Raw genomic sequence first — 24,251 nt, 5'->3', positions numbered from 1 at the left:
ATCGCGTATTCTCAAGAGCTGGAAAAGAGGCAGCGCTGGGGCAAAGTAGGGATCATTTATATGAGGAACTCAAATGGGAGAGCAAAGATTTCCTTACATGTTCAGCAGAACTAAATGACGGATATGAGGCGGGTGATGGGGGGGGCATCCATTTCCCATGGATAAGCATTCAGACGTGCAGCCCCCTCTGCCTGCTGCCCAATGTGAATCCAGGAACGGCTCTGCCACTCGGTTCTGCTACAACAGGGGTTCTCAAAGTAGCACCCATGGGCACCATGGTGCCATTGAGGTCTTCTCTGCCATGCACTAAGCCTCTCAGCACCCGCACACCCACTCCCTGCCACCTTGATCATGAGGTAGTGAGGGTAGTTAACTTCCTCCCTCGAAAAGTACATAGAGCCGAAGTTGGAAGGGTGAACCTCTCCCCCACTTCCTCACTATAGCTCTATGTGCTTTTCAAGGTTCATGTTTATTCTGCAGGGTATGACTTTTACACCAAGTGGTGTGCATTCTCTCTGTCTCCGTCTGCCTGCCTGCCTGCCTGTCTGTCTCTTCACTTCAGACTCTCTGTGGGGGCTCATGGGGGGGTGAGGACTCACTCAGATCCATGGACTTTAAAAAGTGGGTGACCTCCATACTACATTTCTGAACTGGAAATAATTTGTGGGGCAGGTGGGCAGAGTGAGATAGACAGATCTAACCCGGGAGCTACAAAGCACAGAGTTGGGGGAAATGGGCACATTGCACGATCACCCAAAAGTGACCAATTGTAAGGTCAAAATGCAAGGAGCTGCTCTGGGGAGTTTAGACATTTTTTTTAACAATCTGAATGCTGTGGTCAGGAATCCATCAAGCATCCATGTATTTTTTAGTAAAGAGGGGTGGGGGGACCCCACACTTTTTAACGGACTCCCAACTCCTGGTACTTGATGGGCTCAGCATTCAATAAGTTAAAGGCCTAAACTACGCCCCCCCCCCCCATTCTAAGCAGCAATTCTCATTCTCTAGATGTCAATACCAACTCTAGGCTGCCTCTGTTTTTTTGCTTTGTTTTTTGTTTTTTTGTCTTGCTACCCAATTAATCAATAGCCATTTTAGGCTCATATAATGAGGAGGGAATTGTACATTTCCTTACCTAGAGTCTGTGGCTGCTCAGGGCCCAGTAAATTGAGCTGCCTTCTCGCTTCCCTTTTCACAAGCCTGTGCTGTTTGTCGATCTCAAGGCAGGCTGTGGGGTCAGACGCAACAGTGCAAATCTGCAGGGGAGATGGGAGAGAGAGAGAGCAATGCACATAACATGAGCCACCATTGCCGGGAGACAGATAAACGCTGGTAGAAGGAATCAAAACGGCTTGCCCACAACTCTGCTAGAAATCCATGCATTATCTGCCAGCCTGCAAAAGCCACAGGAGTGATGAGAGGGTTCTTTGTCCCTGATTTCCTTGGGGTTTGATCCTGCACTACCTGGCAAAGCACCTGCCCAGCACTCCATAAAGTTCACCTGTCAATATATATTGGGATTCCATATTCTTTGTTACTGCAGTACATAATAAAAAGTTGATTTCAATCTTAACGCCAACCTTGCACTGTTTGCCTTTTTAAGGCTACACAAGCACACACTGAATAACATGCATCTATTTATCACATTTTTGAGAGACAAGGGGGGCGTTGGGGGACAGCAAAACCAATCCAGGCATTGAAAGGAAGAACTATGTGACCCAATACAAATGCAGGATAATAGGCACTCATGACAGTCAACCCAAAAGGCACCCAGACATCAACCCTGGCCAATGGCCATGCTTCTGGGACTAACTTGGGTTTTTTTTAATAATTATTCCAAGTAAAGATACAGATCAAAGCACTAGAGAAGCCTGAAAAACTGATCAGGGACAGTGGAGGGAGAGAATAATGACTGTGTAAACCACGGGCAATGATAATTTTACACCATACCTCCTGGTGTCTGAGCTGTTGTCTTGGTGCACAACCTAAATTTCATACTCCATTATCTGTGCGTGCGCATGCTATGAAATCTGTTGGCTTCCAGCAAAGAAAGAAGAAATCTACACGGCACATACATGGCCAGTGAATTTCATTAACGGTGTAGATTCCTGGGTCTTTGGCCCATTGCTGAAAGCCTCTAAGGGAGGTTCACACAAACACCCTCTTGTGTTGAAAGATGTGGAACAGACACAAGCGGGTTGTGGGTTCGTGCTGCCTGGCCGTGCCCTCGCCATGCCTGCATTACTGGGTATTTTGGCTGCCATGTGTCTAGAGCTGTGAACGCGTAAGAGCTTCTCCATATCCTGGGGGATCCTGGGAGAGTCAGGGTCCCGCCATCATGACTGGAAGGGTACAGAGCTACCTCCTGCTAAGGAAGACCATTGGTCCATCGAGCACAGTGTCATCTGCCCTGAATGGCAGTGGGTCTCCAGGATTCCAGACGGGATTCATTCCCACCCCTACCTAGAAATCCCAAACCTACATGAAATGCAGACACTCTGCCACTGAGCTATGGCCCTCACTTTTCTGCGTACATCTATAAACACAGAGGGTCGCTTCACGTGGTTGCTGCATGCCACCCAGAATGCACCTCAACGTCGGGGGCAGAGCAGGTTGGCACAGCCCTACAACACACATACAAACATCCACACACTTTCAGTGCCCGAGAGGGTTTGTCTGAAAACTCCCTGCCTGCAGAATCCATGGTAATAACTCAGACTTTGTCAACCTAGTGCAATCCAGATGTTGTGGAGAGCACCATGTTGGCAAAGGTTGGAGTGGATGGTAACCTTCGGTTAGCTGTGTTTGGAAGGCGTGTTTGGATGAGGCCGTGGGAATGGAAAAGATAACAGATGCAAAAGGAGGTAAAAGAGAGAAATCAGATAGGCGAGAGCTCCAGCTATCAAGGATGAACATCAGGAATGAGGAGGGTCCTACCTCCTTTCCCTCCAGAGACGGGGGCCCAGCCCCACACAGACCTTCTGGAAAGAACAGCTCCACATCCCGCACAGCAACCCAATACGATGTGGAGCCTAAGAGAGATAAATACAAAGAGATGATTCTATCAGCCCATGAATTAAACATTGTCTCTGTTCCTGCTCCTCTCTCGGGATGATTGATGGCACACAGATTCCTGGAGAAATTGCTTTAAAGGGCAGCTGTTATACACTGTAACAGCAAACATTTAAACCTATTACGCCGAGAACAGTTTCATTGTCTCCTTGCTATTTTGACTTCACTCTATTGTGACTCGGCTTGTTCTCCACACCAACACAATGTCACCGTTTTCTTCCTCTTTGCAGCCAAGAAATAAAGTGTTGGAAAACTCAGAGCAGGGCATCTAGCGAAGCTGCTGCAGATACCTGGCGGGGGGCTGCCTGCTGAATGCGGCAGAGTTATCAGGAAATGAAATCATTTTGGCGCCTCGGTCCAACATAATAACACTATCTTTAGTTCTTTTTCTCCCTGTGTAAATAGGAAGGCCTGGATATATATATATTTTCATGCCAGTAACATCGGAATGAAACTCAGCAGGGATAAGGCAAACAACACCCTCTTTATATGTCCCCAGGGTCTGAAGGCTTCCCTACACATCCAGGGAAAGTATATGTGGTAGTATACACGTGCTGGCACTTTGAAATGCAGGTGGGAAGATGGCTTACTTGAGGACTGTTCCACATGGGAATTTCCCTACCTGCAGAAAGCTAGCATGTCAGGGAGAAAGGCTAGCCCAGTTTTCTCCCTGATGTACTAGCTTTTTCCATGTGGAAGGATAGTATAATCACCATCATTATCATGGTGAAGGGCCATGGCTTACAGGGAGAGCTCCTTGGAGGTAAGGTAAGCTATAAATATAACAACTAACTACAGCAACACTCTTCCTTTTGGAGCTCAAGGTGGTGGCGTACATTGCTTCCTCCAATTTATCTACCGAAACAACCCTGTGAGGCTAGTTAGGTCGAGAGACAGTGACTGACTCGAGGTCAACCTGTGTGCTCCATGGCTAGAGAGGAATTTGAACCCTGGTCCCCAAGGTCCTAACCAGGCACCCTGACTACTATACCACACTGCCTCTCTCCAACTTCTTCTCTGTGAACATGGAGACTGAGCAGGAAAAGCCACCCTTTAATCTGACCCACTTCCACGGCTGACAATGCACAAGCTTCTGTCTCTGAAGAGCACAGCTCTAGGCAGAAATGGTGTGCCTGAATGAAAGCTCTGTGGAGCTGAAAATGGGAGCTGTCACCCTTAGTAGCAGGACTCCGCAGAGGCCGTGTGTCCCTTAGCAACAGATCTGGGTGAGGAGGAGCCTTGCTATCTCTGCCCGGAGAACTGTTCCACAGAAATAGGCTTCCACCTTGCTTTTTGGGAGGTGGGGTTGCTGTTTACCAAAGGGAGACGATTCTAAGTTGTGCCTGTAATATGAGACCACGTCACTCTGACACCCACCATGTCAGGAGCCATGTTGGACAGCACTTGCTTCTAAACCCTATGCATACTTACTCTGGAATAAGCCCCAATTAATTCAATGAAACTTACTTCGGAGTAGGGATGTCAGATGATTCCCACCAAAAAGGGAAATTGCCAAAGTTTGTTTAAGTATCCCACGTCTGGAGCAGAAATGAATCTAGTGAATACAGTGGGTATTTGCTGTTTGTTTTAGTCCACAAATGACACCCAGTTGATTACTTGTTCCCATTTGAATTATATTTCCTTGGCGCTTAAAATATAAGTGTGTGAAATAACATAATGATAACACAATTAATTGTATAAAATTCTGCCACAGCAGACAGTGAGACAAATTATGTGGGTTTTGTCAGAAGCTGAACTGCAGCAGAAGGGAAACAGCGCTGCATGTGATAAACACAGGTTGGAACAGAAACCAATTCCTTCTTACATCTAAATAGCTAGAATCTTTCCATCAAAAACTACTTATTTGAAGTGAGAACCTTCTGAGCAATTCTAAACAGACAGGCTCACCATAAAACCCATTATGGATTAAGCTGTGGCCGTACTGAGCTCTCCAAAAGAACTGATTAGCTGCTTGAGCCTCCTTGGGGTCTTCAGGGCCTAGCAAGTCCAGGAGCTTCTTCACTGCATTTTGCCGCTGAAGGCAGAGGACCAAGGAGGAACCTGAAGTTAGGTAGCTGGAGTGAGCCTCCAAGGCAGCAGGGTCCTGGGCAGAAAAGAAAAGAGAAGCTGATAGAAACTTTGCATCCTGGACAGAAATAGGGACCGCTAAGCTAAGCAAACGTGCAATAGCTAGCTAATGCCTAGCACACAGTTCCTTGGCAGCAAGCAACAGGAAAGAAGGGAGGTTTAGAAAAAGGAGAATATTTTATACCCAGTTAGACATAAGGAGGGGGGCTGTTGAGTCAATCAAGTCATGGGATAGGCAAATCTCTCAATTTCAGTTTCTCTCACATCTTCCTTTTTCCAATCTCAGATTCGGTTCTTTGCAATTTCCACATCTGTTTGCATTTTTTTTTTAAAAAAACAACAACAAGGCTTCTCATGAAACTTCTTCAGAATTTTGTGCAAATTTCTCCCATTATCTGTGTATGCAACTTTACTGATAACAGCAGGATACAAACTCTTGTTTCCATACTGGCGCTTTCTCCTCAGCTTGCATTGTCTCAGGGCTGCTGACCCACACAGCAACCTGGCCATAACATGCAAAGCAGGCAGATTTAATAAGGTATGCTCTTCCTTTCTGGTGCCACATCTTCCATGCGCAGCCAGCCAATGGCAAGTCCCACAAGCCAGTGTCATATTCTGCCTGCCAAGAAGCTTGAACCAATGTGCTTTGGCAATTTCCTGCTTTGTCAAGAGCTAACAAGGGAGCTGCCTCTACATCCTAGAGTCAGTTCCCAACTGGTCAGTCTACCTGCTCAGCTGCAATGAGCACAGGGCAGACAAAATAGAGTTGTCCTTCACACGGTGCATAGTTAAATGATGGAATTCACTTCCGCAAAAGGCAGTGACGGCTACAGGCTACAGGTTCTGTCTCCGGCACCTTCAGTGGGGAAAGGCCCAGGTAGCAGGTGAATCTGTAATGAAGGGATGTCGAGGAGAGCTGTGAAGGTAAAAGGAGTGGCTCTTTCCAACAGGAAGAGGCTCTATTCAGATAGGGATTCTGGCCACATCCACAGCATCCACTCATACCACTTAAACAGTCATGGCTTCCCCCAAAAAAACCCTGGGAATTGTAATTAAGGGTGCTGAGACTTGTTAGAAGACTTCTCACATTTACGATCCCCTACACACTTAGCAAACTATTTATTTGGGATAAGCTGTGACTGTTGAAGTGGTGTAAGAGTACTTTAAATGTATGGTGTAACCTCTGCTTAGGCAACAATAAGCCTTCCACACCCCTGGCTTGTTCTGACTCTTGGCTTGACCAGGATTGAAAAGTCATGTCAATGACAGCTGATGTCCCCCAATTCTGAGATCTAGACAAGCCACACACCCCTGGCTCTGCTGAACTTTCTCTATCCCTTGACTCTGCCCATAGGCATTTCTTCCCCTGTGATGAAACCAATGCTCAACCCTCATTTCTGACCCACCAGTGTCCCCAACTCTTAGCAAGTCAGCCCCATTGGCAAGCAGTGCTTTTCCTCTATAGAATATGAATCTTAAGATTTCAATCAGTTTGAGAAACTCAAATGCTTCATAAATGATTCAGCATCAGCATCATACATTCTTGTAAAACTAGATCTCTAATTTAGTGGTTTGGGACTTACAGAGAGCTGTACATAAAGATTAAAGATACATACAGATTAAAGACTCCCTAAGAAGATGCAAGAGCCTTGGCTTGAGCGGGGAGATACTCCAATGTGAACGACGCCATAAAGTCTTTACATGCATAAATGTTTTAGATGGTGTGACAATATCGAAAAAGAAACTGAGGAAGAGATGTTGCAATTCTTGGGAGGCTGAACGAATTTGAGGGCCGCAGCTTATTGTATTACATTACATTAAGATTTGTATACTCCAACCTTCTCTCATAGCCTAGGAACATACAAAAGTGCCTTATGCTAAGTCAGATGCTCTACTGCTGAGCTGTGGTCCTTTCCCCAAAACATAGGAAGCTGCCTTCTATTGAGTCAGACTATTGACACACCTAGCTCAATACTGTCTGCACTGACTGGCAGTGGCTCTCCAGGATTTCAGAAAGGGGACGATCTCAGCCCTATCTTGAGATGGGAGGGATTGAACCTGGGACCTTCTGAATAATCTACAACCACAGCCTTTCCCCATTGGAAAGTTTCGTTCTCAACCTAGGGAACCTACAAAGCTGCCTTATACTGAATCAGACTGTTGGTCTCTCTAGCTCAACAGGGTCTGCACTGCCTGGCAGACTCTCCCAGTTCTACCTGGGGAGGCTGGTGATCCAACCTCGATTTTTCAGCTTGCAAGGCAGGTGGTTTACCACTGGGATACAGCCCTTCACTGTATTGAGTCAGACCATTGGCCTGTTTGGATCATTATTGTTTGGACTGATGGGCAGTAGGTCTCTAGGGTTTCAGGCAGGGGACATTCCCAGCCCTAGCTGGAGATGCTAGGGATCAAAGCAGATACTCTACCACTGAGCTATATGAAGAATATAAAAGATCTCTGTCGGATGACTGTGATAACCTGCTTCCTCATGATTCATAGCCGATTGCTGATGATAAAGAAAACCAAACCATTTTAAAAATTCTACTTATTGATAGCTTGCATGAGTCACTTTTTCACCATATGTTACATAAGTGCTCAAAGTGGCCTAACAGTAAACCTGAAAATAATCTTTGTATTAGAACATGAGGTCTCCAACCAGATGTCTGTGGGAAGACCAAAAGCAGGACTTAGGTGCAGCAGCTCTTGAGTCAGGCATAAGTGGCACATTTAGCCATTGTGGCTGATGATCATTGGTTAGATTTATCCTCCTTGAATTTGTTAAATATCCTCTTTTAAAGCCATCAGGTTGATGTCCTCCACTGCCTCTTGTGGGAGGAAATTCCATAGTTTAAATATGCATTATGTGAAGAAGTACTTACTTTTGTCTCTCCGAAATCTTCCAACATTCAGTTTCCTTGGATGTCCCTGAATTCTAGCATTAAGAGAGGAGAAAAGCTTTTCTCTTCCCATTTTCTCCATGCCTTGCATAATTAATACACCTCTATTATGTCCCCTCTTACTCACCTTATAGTATAATTTCAAAATTATATTGAAGAATCCTAGGCACCAGTATCATCATATATATTTTTAGCATCCAGTTCTACCATAAACTTTTTAAAAAGTTGCTAGATATCAGCAAAGACTCATGCTAGTCTTACTCAAAGTAGACCCATTGAAGTTAAGGGGCTTTGTCCATTAATTTCAGTGGGTCTGCTCTGAGTAGGATTTAGTTGGAAACAACCTGTTGTATTTTTGGGGTAAGGTGCCTTACTGATATTTTATCCATGTTATTTCTTTCCCAGAGTTAATGCGGGAAATTGCAACATATTAAGAGGCAGAAGGGAGAAAGAGCTGCTATGTATGAAGAAATAAAATAGGATCTGAAGAAGGGTAAGGCAGCTCCATACACTTATGATGTAGGCCTTTGCAACGCAAATCTACATTTTATAAAGCTGTGACTCAGATTTATAAGAACTTTAGGGTGACTTTTCAAAATTAAGCATTGCTATTGATCTGCAAAGAGAAGTATTTCGATGGTTAATATGATTAGAAAGCCACAGCAATGCATTAGATCATGCACCGGGTGTCCAAAGGCCAGGAGGAGTGACTCAGAATGTCTATATTGATGATGAAGATAGAAAAAGAATAATGATCGGCTTAGATTGCTGCAGATCACAAGACAAATGACTGCAAATGAAACTCAGTGTCAGTGTGTGGTGTTGACTGGGCTCCTCCTGAGGCCCATGGGCTTGTGGGGGGGGTGCCCTAACATGAGGAACCAGAAATATCCTGTTTCTGCTCCGCACAAACATCTAAGCATTCCCTTGGATCATGAAAATCTCAGGCAAGTGCAGCTGCAGTGGGACAGCTGGCAGCCCCTCCTACTGGGAACTGGGAGATTGTGTCACCCCACTGGGACAGTCTTCAACATCTCAGTGGGAGTGCTATCCAGTGGCTATTAGAAAAAGCAGCTTAAAGGTGATGGTTCACCGTTTAAAGGGGGTCACCTGAGAACATCTTGCCTGAAAGACCCCAAGAACCTGGGGCCAACTCTGGGAACTCTGGCAATCTTTGTGCAGTCATACTCTCAGGAAGAAAAGCTGTGTTGCTTTCAAGGGGAGAGGAAGTGAGCAGAACACACTGATGACCTGTTGACCGAGTAGTCATCCCAATTTGCATGCACAGGGAGGCTGTACAAAATCAGCTGTTTGCTGAGTGTTCATTCTGATTTACTTGTATGGAGGTTACATAGCACCACATCAAATAATTGTCATTCCGCAGTTTCCATACATTTCCTCCTCACTTTTCTTACTGCAAAAAGTCCGGAATTTTTGGGAAGCAAATTTGTTCCTCAAGGACACTGAGCTCGCTGTAATTGCATGACCTGAATTTGCTGCCTTTGAGCTCAAAACGCATCCCAAAAACAGCAGCAGTCTGGAAGCGCCCAAAGAAAATTGGAAGAAGAAGAGAGCAGACAATCAAACACAAAAGGGAGATGGAGGGAGAGAGAGACAGAAGGAAAAATGAAATAATAATAAAATGAAAAGTAGGTTCCATGCTATAGGTTGATATTAAAAGCTAGGTCTGAGACCTGAAAAGACTAGCATTGTAAATGACATACAGAACTCTCAGTTATGCCCAGTTCATCCACCTCTCATGTTCTGTAGTCTCTCCGCTCTTGACAAATTCATGGAGGAGAAGGCTAGCCGTGGCTACTAACCTGATGGTTGATGCCTCTGAATGCCAGTTGCTAGAAACTGCAGGAGGGGAGAACATTATTGCAGTCAGGTCCTGCTTATAGTTTCCCATGGGCACCTGGTTGGACTAGATGGGCCACTGGCCTGACCCACCAGGCTCTTCTTATGTTATGCCAATGGCTCATCCAACCCAGCCCCCTTTTCTCACTGTGCCCAGTCAGATGTATTGCTCTTATGTTGATGGCCTTTGGTCTTTTATTCCAACAAACCTGCTTAGCTTCAGATGACAGGAGTGCCTTGACATCTTTTGGGGTGAGGTCTATGTGTTTCATTCCAACCAGGCTGAATTTCTCTAGATCCAGTTTCCGGAGGATCCTTGCTAGGTTACGGGTCCATGTGCCTGGTTTGAGCAGCAGCACAGTGCAGAGGATTTGGGCTCCTGTATAAAAGATCAACAAAAGGAGGATGTTAAGGTATTGCACTATGGAGCATTGTACCAGCAGAACAATGGCCTAGCTCTCCCAGGGGCGGGGGAGAGGCAGTAAACCAGTGTGTTGATTCTAACAAGTTGTGTGCCGACTGCGGGTGGCGGCAGGTCACAGAATGGAAATTTCCAGCATAGAAAACTTTGTCCCCACCACACCACGTGCCTCTCCAAAGATTACCCCTAGGGAATGCAGATTCCAATAGGCATGTGGGGGGGGGGTCTCATCCCTGATTTAGTTCTTTCCAAATCTGGCTCTTCACACTGATTCACAACCTTGATTTTTTAAAAATAAAACCTGCTATGTTTTTTGGGGGAAGCCTTTACAGTCTTTCTAGCAAATGTGAGTCATATGCCTCGATAGACGTGGAATTTAATATTTCACGATTGCCTTCAAAAACTTATATATTTTTTAGATTTCTTGTAGGCAGCATATGATCTAGTCATAACATTCATTCAGACTAGTGAGAATACTCCGTGCTGGAAAATGATGTCATTTGTCAGTGTCTCTTCTAAACTTGCTCCTCGAGGTTTGTAACTTCCTTCCCTTGAGTGTCTTGGATTGCTTTTAGCAATCTTCTCCATTCTTTACAAGATTTATTTAGAGCTAAAGTAGCGGTTTGCCAGCACAATTTGCCAGCTCACAAGGGGGCTTTTCCAAAGGAGTTTTCACAAAAGCTCCCACCCTTGTTTTCATCACGTTTTGCCACCTGTCCATAGTTTGGCAACAGAGATCATTAAGCTCTGCTTGGCTTTTGATCAATGCAGAGTGAGGAAAGCATGCCCTCACTCTGCATTGGCCTCATGATTACTCAACACAGCCAGTGTGATGAGGATGTCAAAAGTAAAATCACAAAGAGAGCAATGCTTTCCCCTCTCACTGTGGTATCTCATGGGTAAAAACCCCAGGTTTTCGAAAAGGCAGCAGCAGAAGTGTGATCACTGCTATGGTTAAGTGGTCAAACACTTTGCTCTTGTTTACAATTCTGCAGCAAATCACAGCTTGCAAAAAGGACAGTGATTTATTTATTTTTTGCAGGGTGGAGAGATTGCTCATTCCTAGTAGACTATTTTTAAAAGCTTTTCTCTAAGTTTCTTTGCTCAGTGTTATGCTATATTATTCTATAGGAACTGAAACTTTGCTCCCTAATACAAATGCATGAAAGCAGATGGGCATTTGCAACGGAAATGGGATGTATAACTGTTCCCCCTGCCAGCCATTTCTTTCCTGCAACCCCTTACCCAGACTGTTTTTCCTTCAGCCAGGCTTCCTACCAGTCCCAGAGCCCAGCTGCAGGAAACTGGGCAAGGAGCAGCCTCCTCCTGCTTCTCTGAAAAACACCCCTGGTCAATTTCTGTATTGTATTTGAAACTGTTTTTATAGATGTAATTGTTTTAACTCTTCTCCTAGATGCAATTGTTTTAGACACATTTTTATGATACTGTGAAATCGCTTCCAGCTGCTTTGCAGGAATAGAGTCATAAATGAAACAATATAACATAGCATAATAAACTAATCTTAGGTTGCAAACACAGGGTTGGGAATCCTGAATTTGCTGCATCGTGACTAATTCTGGCTGGAGACAAATCTCCAGTTCTGTCTTTTTCTCCATTAATATATAGTGGTGCCTCGCAAGACGAAATTAATTCGTTCTGTGAGTTTTTTCATCTTGCGAATTTTTCATCTTGCGAAGCACGGTTTTAACGGTATTAACGGTTTTAAGAAAAAGGAAACAAACTCGCAAGACGTTTTCGTCTTGCGAAGCAAGCCCATAGGGAAATTCGTCTTGCGAAGCAACTAAAAAAACGAAAAACTCTTTTGTCTTGCGAGTTTTTCGTCTTGCGAGGCATTCGTCTTGCGAGGTACCACTGTATTGACTACATTTTAGGGCTTAAAAACAAACCCCCCACAATGATCAATGCTTTATCTTTATTGATCAATAGGCTGTCCCATATATGAAAACCATTTTTAATTCTGAGACATGCAGTGGTGGCTGGTGCCCATTTGGGCTGGTGGGACAGTAGGCTAGGAGCCCAACCGTAGGGGGAACCAGAGTCAATGACAGGCAGAATCCATACCCTCCAACATTTATCCAATGAAAATAGGGACGTCCCATTCCATAATTTTGATTTTACTATTTATACCCCACACATCTTACTGGGTTGCCCCAGCCACTCTGGGCAGCTTCCAACATATATAAAAACATTATAAAACATTAAACATTACTAAAACTTCCCTATACAGGTTTGCCTTCAGACAGCTTGGGAGTCAAATAATTCCATACACTCCAACATTTCTCCAATGAAAATAGAGACATCCAAAGGAAAAGTGGGACATTCTGGGAGCAAATCATAAACCAGGACAGCTTCTCTAAATCAGGGACGTTCCTGGAAAATAGGGACACTTGGAGGGTCTGATAATCAACTCCTCCTCTCCGTTGAGTTTATGAGGAGGACATTATGCCAGGGTCAGGGCCAAGGCTGGTTGCAAGCAAGAAGGCAGGCAGATGGTGGCTGGCTCAAGGCAGACTGAGGTTGGGTGAGAAAGTGCCCTATTTACCCTAATGGACCAGCCTCCACGGGAGACATGTGCTTGGCTAAAAATATGTAGAGCAGCCAAAGACATAAATTCCATGATGGCAAGCATGGTGCCTCTCCTCTGGCCTTATTTAAGTCCACTTAAGTCGAGTTTTTTAAATGATGGAGCCCTCTTTGTGCAGAATTTGACAGATCCACCTTTCCCCAAGAAAGCAGCAGGGCCTGCTTAGCCTTGGCATCCTTACCAACTTGCATGGAGCGGAAGAGCAATTCTGCATGGCTTGTGTGAGTCTCTCCTGCTGCATAAGAAAAGTGAAAGGACTTTAGTGCACAAGAGCAACAACAGGAAGGGTTCTCATCATGGAGTTGTACAGTGGCAGACCTTGCCGACAGAGCTGAGGCGAATCTCTGTTCAGAACTTTTTGGGGGCTTGAAAGTGGGGATTCCAGGGATGAGCAAAGGGTTTCATAAAACTGCCTCCCTGCCTGACCACCTTGTTTCCGGGGGCGGGGGATCTTGGAACCCATGACTTCCTGGTAGCAACTTCCAAAAATAAATTTATGTGATGTGTTGAAGAAGTGGATGCAAGGTCAAGTCTTACCTTCAGACTGGGGCTGCTGTGGAGGAGGCGGCAAGTACTTCAGGGCAGGTCGACGTTTGGGATCTGGAAAAGGACGGAGATGGGCATTTTGTGAGGAAGAAGGAAAAGACAAAACATCCACAGTGGCTTTTTGGCAAAGAGAACAGTAGCCAAAGGCCTATCCAAACAACAAATGCAAAGACGTCTGAGAGATGCTTGTTCTTCTAAAGAAAGGCCTCCTGCAGGACGGCAAAAAAGAATTTGGTACAGTGGTAACAAGTGCCAATTGGAACAGGGAGGACGTAAAGCAGGAGGCCACCAGCAGGTGGAGCCAACTCATTCTACTTTTGCCCCAATCCTTCTCCTTGCCATGAAGCCTGTGGGAAAGGACTCTTGGTTTATCAAATGCTTAGAAAAAATTAGGCAATGCAAGGTCACCATCTCAAATGGCAGGTTAAAAATGGAGAAGTGTAAGAGCAGAGTGTCTTGCATTAATTAGCAGAAAGGGTACCATTGGGTTTTTCTGACACCAGAAGAAGCTTCAGCCAAGCCATGGTCCAGATCAGCTCCATTGGTGAAGGGAAAGAATGAAAATACTCTACCCACCGCCTACAAAATCCTTCTCAGTGAAGAAGAGCGCTGCCTGCCTGAAGGCCGTCTCTGGGGTTGATGACATCACTCTCGGAAGAGAGCCGGATCCAGAGCTCACTTTGCTGTTGTGCGGATTTAGTGTTTTCAGGATTTCGGCAAGGACCACAAAGGCACCAATCCTCCGCAGCACACAGACGAGGGCAGGGCTGCTCATAAGCGCATCAATACTTGTTTGCCAGCATTTGTCTCCCACTTCGAAGGGTGTGGTTTCCTTAGCCTGCATCCGAGTGAGGTGAGGCAACCACTTCAGAGTGAGAAGCTCAAATGGCAGGTCCAAGTCTTTCAACACTGCGAAGAGAGACATGGCCAGCGTGAATTACTGTTTTGCCCCCTTGCGGAATAGTCCCTCCCCTGGTATCCAATCAAGTATGACTTTCCAATCTTAACTTCAGTTCTCAACCTTTGCACATTAGTTTGCAATTTTTAAAAAAATGTGTTCATGAAACTTCATCAGGATTTCTGGGCAAATTTCTCTTAAAATTCGCATGTGTATGCAGTTTTGCCAAATACACACATTTTTGCAAAGCAATTTCCCTAAATAGAATGCATTTTAATGTCAGTTTCACCAACTTTTATGCAATATTAGGGTGGGGAAATATATCCATTTCAGTGACTCCACATTTTTTGCTAATTATTATTATTTAACTCCTCATGAAATTTCACCAGCACTGTATTGTGAATTTCTCTAATGCACATCTTTTCCCCATGCAATTTGGCCAAATATACACCTTTGCAAAGCAATTTCCCCCAAATACAGTGCATTTTTGTGCACATTACTTGGCCGGAGAACTACATTGCAAAATTCAAAGAAGTGTGACTTCTAAAGAAGGGCTGTATTTTGGTTCACATATTGTTTTTAGAAAGTGCAAATTAGATAGGTTCACCTTTAAAATGAACTGATTGGAATTTCTGCCCTGTTCCTAATCACAGTGCATATAGGGTTTCTGCATCAAGGCTATGTTCTCTATCACACAGGCTCTAAGCTGGGAATGACCTGGAGTCTGAGCAGGCTGCTTCCTGTAGCCTAGTGCAAGGATTTGGTGAAGGACGCTGCCTGCGCTTTTCATGGCTTCCTTTCCAGTGAAGGTCAACAGGACCACTTGTTCCATTTCAGGCTCAGAGGCATACATCCGACTGTGCAAAACCTCCAGGGGAATGTTCGAGGGATCTGGCACAACACTAAAATTGCCACCTGCAAAAGAAAAGTGGGGGGAGGAGGAAACTTTTTTTACTGTAGAGGAAACCTACAGCTCCATTTGCTGCAGGACAGATGTGAGGAAACATTTGGCCCTCCAGATGTTGCTGCACTACAACTCCCATCATCCCTGGCCATGCTTTCTACACCTGCTGTAGAAAGAAGTCACTGTAGGAATATGCTTCAGTTTCCATTTGGGATTCTGCTCCAGGCGCTCCCATCTTTGCAGGTTAGGCTATCCCAGCCAGGGGCGTAGCTAGCTGCTCTGGCACCCGGAGCAGTGGGGACGGGGTGAGCAGTCCACAGGGGCACCGTGGCAATCCGCACATGGCGGCGCCATGGCGAGCTGCCCACGGAGTCCACCTGGCAGACACAAGCCCCACGCTGCTATTTTGGGCAGCGCAGGGCCCCAAGCCACCGCGTCACTTCCAGGAGAGACGTGTGGCTCAGGTGTGCTGCAGGCCAGGCCCCACGGTAAGTGCCGCCCACCGCAGTGTGCCATTTTGTCACCCCTTCAGGGATGACACCTGGGGCGGCTCGCGACCCCCTTCCTATGCCCCTGATTCCAACTATGGAATAGCCTACCTCATATATACTCAGCATCTGCTCTGAATTATTTTAGGGGGCAGGGGAAACCCACTTCTATTTACTAAAGCCTTGTCGGGTTTTCATCATGGCTGATAATAGTGCTAGCTTTTATTACAATGCAATTCCTCTTGACATTCATAGCCTGAAAGGAAACCGTGATTATAAGTGAATGTTCACACAGCCTTCTTTCTTTTTGTGATCAGGTGGACCAACCACTAAGGAGACCACTTAGTGTTATGTCTAAAGCCTGGAGTGAGGCTTATTTTGCCCAAACCAACTAAGGTTGCTAAACCAACAACAAAATCTGGTTTATGATTGGCTGTTATGTGTGAACATGGTCGTTGGTTGGGTTCAAACATAATGTGAAGTCATGGATTCTTCGCCACTAGCTCCATCTTCAGATTCCTAATACTTAACGGATTATGTATGTGCTGTGACGCACCCAGTTCCTGCAGCAAACTGTCGGTATAAGGAACCGCATGAAAACACAGACTGGGTTCTGGTTCAGCATGGGAGTGCAAACTGCTTTGAATGTCCTCCAAGAAACCTTTCTCTGCCAGTGCACTCATAAGCCCTAGGTTAAAACAAACAAATGATAAAGAAAGAGATGGTTGAGTCCGCTTATGGTACAATCTAATAGCAATGTCATTATGTATGATATTCCTGGCTCATATTTCCAATTGCCCATTCCAAAAACCTCATAGTACAGTAAGTGCATGGTCTCTGCGGTCGATGTCGTATTAACTGTGCCATACAAACATTTGGAAGCCACAGCAATCTTCTGCTGGTGGCACACCACAGAGGCTGATGGAAAACGATGGCTCGGCCATTACTTTTATGAGGCAGGGTTTCAGCAACCTGCCAATCAGAGTGCTGGTTCGAATTTGATGTCTTTTTGGCCAAGGATGAGCCCTATGAGTTACTACTGAGTTTGTATACATGATTCCTAAAAAAATGAAATTATACATATGTGTGCATACATACACTAATGGATAAATACTATACTGCCTTCTGCAAGGCAAAGAAGAAACCAGCTGGATCAGATCTAATCTAGGTCCCATCTGCAGTATCATACCACTTGAAAGAGTCATTGCTTCCCCCAAAGTATCTAGGAATTGTAGTTTGTAAAGGGTCCCAACCAGGAGACACCCCTCGCAGAACTACAATTCCCAGAGTTCCCTATGAAGAAGGATTGACTGTTAACCCACTTGTCACTACAGTCGCACCCTGGAAGTTGAATGGAATCCATTCCAGAAGTCCGTTTGACTTCCAAAACATTCAAAAACTAAAGCACAGCTTCTCCCTGCAGAAGCAGGGAGCTTCTGCAGCCGATCGGAAGCCCTGTCGGACGTTCGGCTTCCAAAAATAGTTTGCAAACTTGAACAGTCACTTCCAGGTTTGTGGCGTTCGGGAGCCAAAACGTTCAAGAACTAAACTGTTTGAAAACCAAGGTACGACTGTATGTTCCTCCACCCCATTCATTTCAATCCAAAGGAAAGGCAACACAAACTGAGTATGCGTGCGATGTAATCAATTGTGTATCATTTGTGGACTGAAAGCAACAACAGCAGCTGATACTGATCGTATTCACTGGATTGATTTCCATTCTGGACATGGGACGAACAAGCGAGCCTTGGCAATTTCCACTCCTTTCTCTGCTTTCCTTGCAATTATCAGGCATCCCTGGTGTGTACACTAAGCCAGCAGGACAACTGGAGGGATCACACTTTCCCACCTCTTGTGCTCATGCTTTTCTTTACCTTTGAGCAACGCAGGGACGTGATGGCTGGCATTTTCCTTTCTCAACAACAAAGCCAGGCAGTGCACACGTGTTTGGCTGGGTAGTTTATCCTCCAATAAACTCCTCTCTGGTATATATGAAGCCTCACTAGGACAAAATACAGTTACCTGAAATGACACAAGCCAGCAACTTTCGATCTAAATGGCAAGGCAACCAATTTATGAAAAAGTGCTGAGTGTCAGAATGTTCCACTGGGCACTCGTCATCTGAGCAAAATCCTCCCACACACAAGAATTTCAGCAGTTCTGCAGCCTCCTGGAAATGGACTCAAAATATGCCACTAATGTATTATCTTCAGAAAACTTAAATTGAACCCTGATCATTAATGGGCTAATTTTAGGGCTTGCTACATTAGTCAATCATTGCAGAGGTTGAGGTGACTCTGCCATTGCTGATACCACAATATGCTCATGACTCTGTGCTGGTTTCACAATGATATTAGGCCTAGTCTGCAAAAACGGGTAAAAGCTGTTCTTGGGTTGTACCACTTCAGACTGCAAGCAGCTGACTGCGTGGCTGGTTTTCCACAACCCACCCCACATTCCCTCAAGATCTCCTTACATAGAAAAAAGACCCCCTTGCACACCAGAACTAGAAACTTTCCCCCGATACGTTAAGTTTTCTGTGTTCAGATGCTCTATCACTGAGCTATGGCTCTTCGCCAGAAGATGTATTTCTTTCTTTATATGATGATATATACTCTTCTAGTTCTTACACATCACGCAGAAAAGCTAACAAGATTTGAAATCCATTATAAAAGACAGTATTGTTCTAAAAATAACATTATAAAAAATCGAGCCACCACAGTGTAATAAAAACAGAGATGGGCACAGGAGATTTTAAAAAGCATCAGATAATTACATGCCCCCCAAAACCTGCCTCAACACCCACGAGCATCTGGTTGGCCATTGCGAGAACAGGATGCTGGACTAGATGGAACATGGGCCGGATCTAGCAGGGATCTTCTCATGCCCTTAAATATGCTGCCCTTTTCCCCAGATGGGAAATCCATAAAATCACTGGGCCCCTGACAACCAAGTTCCCCCACCACCACCACCACCTATGGCTTTTCAATACTTGCAGGATGCTCCACTGTTGGCCTGTGTCTCCCAGGCCAATGGGCTTGAGGACATTTATTACCCTTGAATTTTCATCCAGACAGCTCCTCAAACATTTCTTGTGGTTCAGGCAATGATTCAGCGCGGTGATTCATCATCGCATTTACGTCGGTGTGTCAGGAAGCTGCCGCTTGATGATGCAAGGTTGTATTATGTGCCCAAGTGTTCGTCTTGTTGCCTTTTCATCCCACGGGAAACTTTAAATGTCTGCAAGCTTGTCATCAACAATATGGGATCTCCTTGGAAAAGCAACGTCCTTTTTGTGCCAATTTCAGGGGCTGATTTCAGTTTGAGAAGACGTCTTGCTATCCCAAGTGGATCCTTAAGCAGAGTCTGCGGCCCTCAGCTGTTGGAACTAGAATTCCCATCATCCTTGACTGCAGCCCATGCTCGGTGGTGCTGATGGGAGCTGCAGTTTGGCAATGTCAGGAGAGCCACAGGTCTCCCAACTCTGCCTTAGAAGTTGTGATCCTATGATCCTGTATCCATTAAGGGTTGGAATCTAGTAGAAGAGGCTGCAGAACCTTCCAAACCAGTTCCTTTGTGAAGGCAATGGCTTTAGCTGGTTTCAGGTTCGATTCCTGGCATCTCCAGGTAGGGCTGAGAGAGATCCTGGCCTGAAACCCTGGAAAGCTGCTACCAGTTAATGTAGACAGTACTGAGCGAAATGGGCTTTGTATAAGGCAACATGTTCCTATCTTTTCATTCATCAATGCATGAAGCGCATGTGTGCTACATGGCCAGTGTTTCCACACCCTGCATGTGCAACAGAGTGCATATATTGTGGGAGCTTTGTAATAAGGACAGAATAAAAAACTGGAAGAAAACAGGAGCCAGAGTCTAGTACGAAAAGAGTATTACAACTGATTCATGATTTTGGTCGGGTGGCGGGATTCAAATTAAATAAACAGAAAACTAAGGTTTTGGGGAAAAACCTGACAGATACAGAGTCAGAACAGTTTCAGAAAGAGACAGAACTTAATGTGGTTAAAAAAGTAAAATACCTAGGGGTAAACATAACAGCAAAAAATCTAAGTCTATTTAAGGACAACTATGAAAAGTGTTGGGCAGAAATTAAGAGAGATTTAGACAGTTGGACAAAATTGAAACTTTCTTTGTTAGGCCGAATTGCTGCTATCAAGATGAATGTATTGCCAAAGATGTTGTTTTTGTTTCAAACACTTCAGGTTTTGGATAAGACGGAGTGCTTTCAGAAGTGGCAGAGAGATATTTCTAAGTTTGTCTGGCAGGGCAAAAAGCCCAGAATTAAGTTTAAGATATTAACTGATGCGAAAGAAAGAGGGGGCTTTGCCCTGCCAGATCTAAAATTGTATTATGAGGCCGCAGCGTTCTGCTGGCTAAAAGACTGGCTACTTCTTGAAGACACTGACGTGTTGGACTTGGAAGGGTTTAACAATACTTTTGGATGGCATGCATACTTATGGTACGACAAGGTTAAAGCAAATAAGGCCTTCAAGAACCATATTGTCAGAAAATCAGTGTTTAATGTCTGGACAAAATATAAAGACTTGTTGGAAAACAAAACTCCAAGGTGGCTTTCACCTCTGGAAGCTAAGGCCCGAAAAAGACCCAATATGGAGGCTAAATGGCCAAAATATTGGGAAATACTAGAAAAAGATGGAGACAACTGGAAATTGCAGAGTTTGGAGAAAATGAAGGATAAAGTGCGAGACTGGTTACATTACGCTCAGATTAAAGAAGTCTTTAAAAATGATAAGAAATTAGGGTTCCAGGTGGAGAAATCGAAACTAGAAACAGAACTGTTAGAACCAAAGTTTAAGGTACTTTCAAGGATGTATAACTTGCTGCTAAAATGGAATACACAAGATGAAATGGTTAAATCGGCTATGATAAGGTGGGCGCAGGACATTGGGTATAATATCATGTTTGAGGACTGGGAAAGGTTGTGGAGTACTGGGTTGAATTTTACTGCATGTAATGCTTTGAAAGAAAATGTAATGAAAATGATATATAGATGGTATATGACCCCAGTCAAACTTGCAAAAATATACCACCTGTCTGATAATAAGTGTTGGAAATGTAAAGAGAGTGAAGGAACATTCTTCCACCTCTGGTGGACCTGCCCTAAAGTGAAGGCGTTCTGGGAAATGATTTATAATGAACTGAAAAAGGTATTTAAGTATACCTTCACAAAGAAACCAGAGGCCTTTCTTTTGGGTATTGTCGGCCAAGGGGTGGTAAAGAAGGACCGGACATTTTTTATGTATGCAACAACAGCAGCAAGGATACTTCTCGCAAAGCACTGGAAAACTCAAGATCTACCCACACTGGAAGAATGGCAGATGCAACTGATAGACTATATGGAACTGGCCGAGATGACCGGCAGAATTCGTGACCTGGGAGAAGAGAAGATGGAGGAGGACTGGAAGAAATTTAAGAATTATTTACAAAAACATTGTAATTTGAGTGAATGTTAAGCAGGATGCTAGATCATAAATAATTGAGCACCACTAACTTCGATGATTTAAGATAATAAGTGAGATTGAGAAAATATAAACCTTTTTGAGAATTATAAGATTATAAACACATAGATGGGATATAAGAATGCAAATAAGATAATAAATTGCTGGTAAAAAGTTATAATGATGAAAGTGGGAGCGGGAGATGTGAGGAAGTCCAAAGAAAATGTGAAATTATGTTAAGATATTTGTTATACTGTTCATTATATTTATTTTTATTGTAAACCCCAATAAATATTTTTTTTTAAAAAAAAAACTGGAAGAAAACTATTTCCCATGCCTTAAAAGCAGAGATGGCAAACCCGTGGCCCTCTGGATGTTGTTGGACTCCAGTTCCCATCATCACTGACCATGCTGACTGGGGCTGATGGGATTTGGAGTCCCCAAGATCTGGGCTGCCACAGGTTCCTCATAGGAATAACCCACTTTTTGCAACTATGTTAGGAAATTGGATGTACACATAGATCCCGCTGTCACAATGCTCAATACACAGGTCCTGCTATTGCTACATGAATGGCTGATTCAGATGTGCAAGCAGCTACTTCCTCGCTTGTTTGTGCTCTGCTGGTAGCAGCAGTCATTTTCAGGCAGAAACCATGGAGGGAGGGAAGGTGAGAGATCAGACAAATCATTTTTTCCCCTTTGTCTCTCCCTTGGTGCTTGGCTGCAGCCATTTCAGTAAGATACCATGGAGGGCGGTGGGAGATTGAACAAATCACAGATCAGAAATGTTCCCATAGGAAATAATGGAAATCATCCACTCATTATGCAAACGCTCACCTATGGAACAATTTCCTGGGAACGTATTGTATTTGGAAAGCGGGAACCTGTGTGCTATTACCACAGAAAAAAGGATGCATGGAGGAGGAGCATGGCAGAATGGCTGAATTATCATCATCTTCTTTATATTTCACCTTTCTTCCAAGGAGTTCACGACGACGTACATGATTCCGTCCCACCCCGCCTTTCTTCCCACAATAATCCTGTGAGGTTGGTGAGGCTGAGAGACAGACACCAGTCCAAGGTGAGCTTCATGGCCAGAGTGAGGATTTGAACCAGGTCTCCCAGGTATTAGACCAACACTCTGACCACTACACCACACTACACTGGCTCTCACACCACACTGACCACAGCTGTCAGTGCCATCTATATTGAAAGGCAATAGAACTCTTGCCAATGCCCATAAGAACATAAGAAGAGCCTGCTGGATCTGGCCAATGGCCTATTTAGTTGAGCATCCTGTTCTCACAGTGGACAACGGACGCCCCAGTGGGGAAAACTGCAAGCGGGACCCAAGCAGAATAACACTCCCACCCACCACGAAATTGATTTCCATTACTGCCTCTAACCATGGAAGAGGAGCATAGCCATTGAGGATTGCAGCCCTTGATAGCCTTTGTCCAATCCTCTTTCAAAGCTATCCAAGTTAGTGGCCATCACTACTACTTCCTGTGAGAGTTAGTTCCGCAGTTCAAATATGTCTTGCCTTTCCCTCTGGGCCCAACTGGCATTGTCCCACCAGAACGAGGCTAAGAAGAGGGTGGGCAGTGGAACTCCTCCTCCTTCTCCTTGTTCTTCTCAATCTTCACTGACTTGAAGAGGGCAGGAAAATAGGCTGCAGCATCAGGCAGGGCGAGAAGGCCCCAGGTATTGAGAGCTGTCCCCCCCCCCCCGCCCCTTGCACAGGGGTGCAGGCCTCAGTAGGGCTCAAGGATACGAGCCCCACAATCACAGTCTTACCTGGCTTGCTGGCACACTGAGCATGTGAGCTTGCTTGGGCGACAGCTGCAGCTGTTTGGTCCCCTGGAGTGCAAATCCTCTCTGGGTGCAGGTTGAAATCACAAGGCCGTAGATGTGAGGAGGAACAACAGGCGATGCCACCAAAATAATGTCTCCTGGGAAATGCAATGTGGTTATTCCACTTATTATTTATTATTTATTATTATACCACCTTTCACCTGAAGATCTCAGGGCAGTTCACAGCATACAAATACAACATAAAAACACAAAATACATAATAAATACATAATAAAAACAAGAATGAAACAAACCAATTACCCCCCCCCCAAAAAAAAACATTTAAAAGGACATAGAATGATAATCAGCCAAAGACCTGGCTGAAGAGCTATGTTTTTGCCTGGCACCTAAACAGGAATAATGAAGGTACCAGGCGAACCTCCCTAGGGAGAACATTCCACAAATGGGGAGCCACTCCATGTTGCCACCCTTTGGACCTCTCATGGAGGAGGCACACAAAGAATGGCATCAGATGCTGATCACAGGGTTATATTACCAAATTAAGCTTGCCAAGGACTGAGCTTAATGCAACATAGTTAATGCGACCTACTGCAAAGAAGTGGTGGCAGCATGAAAGAAGAGTTCTGTAAGGAAAGGAGATTCAATTTCTTGTGCAATATTTGCTATACAAGAACAACCTTTGGTGGTGGAGACAAGAGCCGCTGGAGGCCATAAGGCTGTAGCATCCTGCAAGTTGCTTGGTTCTTGGTCAGCATCTGCCTTGTGGACTGAAGGCCTAGGAAGTCTTGGGCGGAAGTGGTATAATGAGAAAGACAGACATATTGAACAGTTGCATTCTAGAATTCAGGTGGGATCACCCCACACAGTTGTGCCCCAGCAAATTCCGGGAATTGCATTTTGCATTGAGCACTAATCCACCAGCACTTATACAAATATTCCCTTCAAATAACTACTTGGGCTGAGGTTTACAGAGAGCAATACCTTAATCAAGAGACCATTATCTCTCAAAATTCACCCTTCTGTGAATTTTTGCAATGCATTTTTCCAGCCAAACAATGCGTACAAAAATGTAGGCGATCGTGAGCATAAAAATGCAGACGTTCATTAAAAAAACATACAAATATGCATTATTTTAGGGAAATGTGCTTGCAAAAAGGTGTGTATTGGTCAAAAGTACACA

At 44.6% G+C, this 24,251-nt stretch overlaps 1 protein-coding gene across 5 annotated transcripts in view; it reads right to left on the bottom strand.

The window, feature by feature from the left end:
- The window catches only part of DNAAF8 (dynein axonemal assembly factor 8), an 88,630-nt gene that overhangs the window by 15,259 nt on the left and 49,120 nt on the right, over positions 1 to 24,251 (bottom strand). For 4 of the 5 annotated variants that reach the window (XM_080981914.1, XM_080981912.1, XM_080981916.1 and 1 more), the window contains 12 exons: positions 23,749 to 23,855; positions 23,054 to 23,208; positions 17,654 to 17,801; positions 16,336 to 16,467; positions 15,105 to 15,302; positions 14,066 to 14,398; positions 13,481 to 13,543; positions 13,125 to 13,178; positions 10,127 to 10,296; positions 4,981 to 5,176; positions 2,938 to 3,032; positions 1,136 to 1,256 (listed from right to left, as the gene is read on the bottom strand). In XM_080981914.1, coding sequence (XP_080838040.1) covers positions 1,136 to 1,256; positions 2,938 to 3,032; positions 4,981 to 5,176; positions 10,127 to 10,296; positions 13,125 to 13,178; positions 13,481 to 13,543; positions 14,066 to 14,398; positions 15,105 to 15,302; positions 16,336 to 16,467; positions 17,654 to 17,801; positions 23,054 to 23,208; positions 23,749 to 23,855 — 1,772 coding nt within the window. The remainder of the gene's footprint in view (positions 1 to 1,135; positions 1,257 to 2,937; positions 3,033 to 4,980; positions 5,177 to 10,126; positions 10,297 to 13,124; positions 13,179 to 13,480; positions 13,544 to 14,065; positions 14,399 to 15,104; positions 15,303 to 16,335; positions 16,468 to 17,653; positions 17,802 to 23,053; positions 23,209 to 23,748; positions 23,856 to 24,251) is intronic. The other variant, XM_080981915.1, reaches the window with a different exon arrangement.

Source organism: Podarcis pityusensis, assembly GCF_964106645.2.
Source record: "Podarcis pityusensis genome assembly, chromosome: 14".
Classification (NCBI taxonomy): Eukaryota; Metazoa; Chordata; class Lepidosauria; order Squamata; family Lacertidae; genus Podarcis; species Podarcis pityusensis.
The sequence above is the reverse complement of the archived record's forward strand: the minus strand, read 5'-3'. Positions and strand labels throughout refer to the sequence as shown.